At 52.1% G+C, this 4,496-nt stretch overlaps 1 protein-coding gene across 2 annotated transcripts in view; it reads left to right on the top strand.

Moving 5' to 3' along the window:
- The window catches only part of LOC104273685 (gamma-aminobutyric acid receptor subunit beta-4), a 24,324-nt gene that overhangs the window by 9,391 nt on the left and 10,437 nt on the right, over nucleotides 1-4,496 (top strand). For both annotated transcript variants that reach the window (XM_009869088.1, XM_009869087.1), the window contains exon 2: nucleotides 4,029-4,111. In XM_009869088.1, the coding sequence (XP_009867390.1) occupies nucleotides 4,029-4,111 (83 nt within the window). The remainder of the gene's footprint in view (nucleotides 1-4,028; nucleotides 4,112-4,496) is intronic.

Here is a 4,496-nt window from a genome sequence, read left to right as displayed (position 1 = left end):
GGAGCCTCTCCTCTTCGATGGGCAGTGTCTCTGTGAATCGCCGTCAAAGCGGAGGAAATTTCACACCGCACAAATTTCTGAATTCAAAAGAGGAGGAGGGAGGAGGTGGGTAGAGAAGGCGAGAGAGGAGGAGGGAGAGGGAGAAGATGCAGCCTGGTGGGGTGCCAGCGCCTCTTGCTAACGCCACGGGGCAGGTGGCATCCTTCCCCGGCATTCCCTCCAGCCCCTGTGCTCCCTGCTCCCTTTCGCTTTGGTCGCTTCTCCTGGAGGCAGCCCGCTCTGTCTAGAGCTGTTTACAGGGTGGTGGTTTGTTCTGTGTCTCCTCATCTCCTTTCTCACAGAGCGAGTATCCCCTCCTCCTCTGCTTTGTGTCTTTTAACTTATTCTCCTCCAGCTCTCCTTCCCCAGACTGCTTCACCCCTCGCTTCCCCTGGTCCCTCTCCTCTGTTCCCTTGCCCCGTCGGCCTCATGTTCTGCACTATCTGTTCTCCTGTCTCTCATCTCCACTCCTGCCTCCCTCATCAGTGCTCGCCGACATCTCTCTCTGATCCTCTCCTCATTTTTCTATCTCCTACTTTCCTTCCACCTCTATTGCCTGTTAACCCCGTTGAGACACCTGGGAGCTCCTTAGTGTCAATCCCTCCATCTATCTCTCTATCCATCCCTCCCTGTGCTCTCTTCTGTGTGCCAAGCAAACAGAGCTCTTCACACAACAGCTCAGGAAGTATCACAATAGTACATTTATACCCATCAAAGCACGAGGCAGAGGTTGATCCTGTGGCCTTCTGGATGAAAGATAACATGTACAGTGATCCCATGAAGAGTCGTGAGTTTTACTCCCATTCCCCTTTGGCTGAGAGGTGAGTGGAGCCTCTCATCCCTTTATGAGTCTCACCTGCCCATAGTAGGCAGTCGCCAAAGGAGCTAGAGAAGGCTCTTTTTTTCCTCTCTAGGAGCAAGTAAATGTTGAGTCGGTCACAGAGGCCGCAGGTGGACGTTACACCAAGTGGCAGGTGCTGTGTAAAGCAATGGACGGGTTGTGACGCTGTGGGTCACCTATGGACTTTAAGTAGGGTACAGCACAGTGAAGCTGGTGTCCAGGGTGCCTTTTGAGATGTGCAATGTGAAGAATTAAACGCCCCCTTGGCTCTCTGGGATACCGCTTTCTTGTTCCCAAGTGATGCTGGTTTATGAGGGTTTAGGAAGCCCAGAGGCAGGACCTGCGCTGAACCAGGCAGTGCTGGTGTCCCCAGGCTTGCCAAGGGCACCTCACTGAGCACGGCAGCTGAAATGCTCCAGACAAGCAGGTGGCTACAGCCCAGGGCAGCTGTGCTACCTCTGCACTGTAAACAGAAGAAAATCTTCCCCCTGCATGGTCCCAGTTCTCACCTGACTAAACTGCATTACCTGAGCGGATCACCAGGAGTGCGGGAACTGCAGCCAACTGGGGTAACTCTGGAGGATGCAGGTGGATACACCTGCCCTTTCATCAGAATGAAAGAGAAATTATTTGCATTTCGAGGGCAGATGCCCTCTCAATCTTGTTTTTCTCCCTTCCGTCCTGCCTGTCCTGAGGTTCTCTTGTTTTCGAATGAACGGAGCTGAATTCTGCCCTGATGTAAATCTCTGCTGATACAAAGTGGTGTGATGTTGCAAAAATCATTGGAGTGGCTCTGGATTTATGCTGGCTGTTAGTATGAGCAGGGTTTGGCGCATGGAGTGTGGTAGCCATAGCTCACTGTGTCGTGCTCTGCATTTCCAACCAGCACTGCAGGTGACAAGCAAATCCTGGCGAGAGGGTCCCTCTGGAACTAGGCAAGGCTTCCCCTGGATGTGCTTTGTGTGGCCAAGTTAGCCGGCGAGGCTGCAATTTTGGGGATGGACACTGCGGAAAGGTTTTAGCCCGCAAGGTCCCACAAATGGGGTGGAAAATTTTCATTTAATACATTTTTGAATCTCACACTTTAGGGAAAACAGGAAAACGCATTTGTAACTGCTATTTCCCACGGGTGCAGTATAATATATACAGTATAGGCTGTGTGCAGCATCGGGGCATGAGTCATACCCATGCACGACTCTCTGGTCTCGGTGCCTGGCCAGGACGGACTCTGCACCTGCCACTTCGGGCTTCCCTGGCAAGGTGCAGCATCCCCCAGGTGTGCTTCAGATCTGCTCCTCCACCACGGTCTCCCGTCCTCAGCTACCCTGGCCCAGGAGATTTAGGGTGGGAGAGGCTTGAGCCCTCCTAGAGATGCCAGATTGAGAGGCTCTAAAAGGAGAGATGCAATCCCAGGGCAGTGGGGATGATTTTTAAGTGGCTCCTGTCCTGTCATCCTTCTCCCCCTCCGAGCTTTCTCCTCCACCCCAACCACATTACAGATAAAAGGGTTAAGAGCTCACTTGGGCCCCCTGCTCGGAGAGAGGGCAGTTGCAGTGTTGTATCTAGACCCAGTGAGGATATATATAAATTCCCTCCGTCTCTTCGGATCTATTTATAGCACGGCAGGCAGTGGCAAAGGCTCTCCTCAAGGCTTCATCTCCTACAAACAGTCTTCACAGACAGCAGAGAGATAAATTTAGCACACGAGATTTCTTAAAGAGCCAGCAGCTCTGCGGGGCTGCTCGCCTGCCCTGCGATGCCCCCCACCCCCATACCCCCACTGGGGCAGCCCTCTCCTGGGGGTGTTTGCACCCCCACACACCTTTTTTCCTCCCTTTCTAATTTTCTCGCTCCCTTTCTGGTCTTTTTTTCTACCATTGATGGTTTTTTCCTCTTTTTTATTTTTCCCCCCCTTCTTTTTTGCTGGTTCGCCATCTCATCCTCTCTTGTGGGTTTTTTTTCTTGTTTTTTTTTCCTCCTCTCTTTTTTCTCTCCCAGGCCACAGGGCTCAGAAGATAAAGCTTTCTCAGTTAACAGTTCACTGGTTATGCCTACATAGTAAAAAATGTGTAGCTTGATTAATGTCTTCCAGATGGTTAATTGAAAAAAAGAAGGGGGGGAATGCACCATTCTCTCTCCCCTCTTCAGCACTCTGCACACATACATCGTACAGGAAGAAAACTGCATTAAAGCATGAGGGAAGCAATTTATTTCAGAAATAGGGGCAGCCTGTAAATTCCAGGGCAGTGTTGCCAGGCTGGGGAGTTAGCTGTTGAATTGTTCTGTCCCTGCTTCATGCCGCTTCCCTCATCTATCCCACCCCAAAATTCCCCATCCTAGAGAGTGATGCTCCTTCATGTACAACAGGTAACACCCACAAACCCTTCTTGAACCCTCATGCGAACCCCACGGTGGGCACCCACCCCCACCCCGTGCTCTGACACCCCCAAAGCAACACCAACTCTTTTTCTCTCCCTATATTTATTCTCTGGAGGGTGCACAGACACCTCCATGAGCCTTTCATGAATCTTGACTGTGCACTCGGTTATGCTGGGTGCCTGCGAGAGAAGTCCCCTGGGGTCTGGTGTGGATTTGGCAGGGAAAAGGGGGGGGGCAATGGAGGAGGCATGGAGGTGAGGGAAAATGACCTGCAAGTAGGGTCATTGGGGAAACTTGGGAGGAAAGGGGAGTGATAATGTGGTCACCTATTCTTCTCCATAAGTCATTGCTGGGCAATTTAATTAATATGTCTTCTGTTTTATGGACACGTGTTGGCTGTCTCTTTCTTACAAACTGACATGCCTCTCCTCTTCCTCCCCTGCCCGTAGCTCTGCCTACTCCTGATTTCTTTGTCTTTCTCAAGGGAGAGACAGAAGAGGCACACAAATCCCTCCCCACCCCATTAATAGAGATACTGCCTTGCTGACATGAGTCACGAAGGGTTTAAGCCATGCAGCTGAGGGTGAGGCACATCCAGCCCCCCGCCCTGCACACCTCCCACCATGGATCTCCCTGGTTTCCAGGGAAACAGCAGCCCCAAATGCTGCCTGACTTTCATGGCTGCCTTTCATTTCTCCTTTTTTTTTTGGCAAGAAAAAGCACACAACTGATTTTTTTTTTGCTTTTTTTTTTTTTTTTTTCCTTTCAGGATCACCACCACGGCCGCTTGCATGATGGACCTGCGGAGGTACCCCCTCGACCAGCAGAACTGCACGCTGGAGATCGAGAGCTGTGCGTACGCCTTGTGCCGCCCGCCCTCCGACACCCAGGGCCACCCCACGTCCCCCACCCCAGCTTCCCACTCATGGGATGCCTCCCATGGGTGTTACAGCCTCTCCTGCAGGTTTTCGCCTGGGGCAGGACCAGTGAGGATATATATAGACTCCACCCTGAGGGGACTTCATGGGTGAAATGGGAAAACAGAGCTCTAGCAGCAGTCTGGGCATTAGAATCACTTTCATGCCCAGGAGGGTGGTGGAAGCCTCCCTTAGCCTTATGAAAGCCCTAGCAGCCTGCCCTCGTTCGTGGCTCTGCCCAGGAGGGGGGATCTGAGCCCTCCCGCAGTCCCTCCCCACCTGGAGCTTCCTTTGGAAAGCTTCTCCCAACCCCGCTGGCA

This window comes from Apaloderma vittatum, unplaced genomic scaffold (assembly GCF_000703405.1).
Source record: "Apaloderma vittatum isolate BGI_N311 unplaced genomic scaffold, ASM70340v1 scaffold4315, whole genome shotgun sequence".
Taxonomy (NCBI): domain Eukaryota; kingdom Metazoa; phylum Chordata; class Aves; order Trogoniformes; family Trogonidae; genus Apaloderma; species Apaloderma vittatum.
Note: the sequence above shows the minus strand (reverse complement) of the source record. Positions and strands in the feature narration are given on the sequence as shown.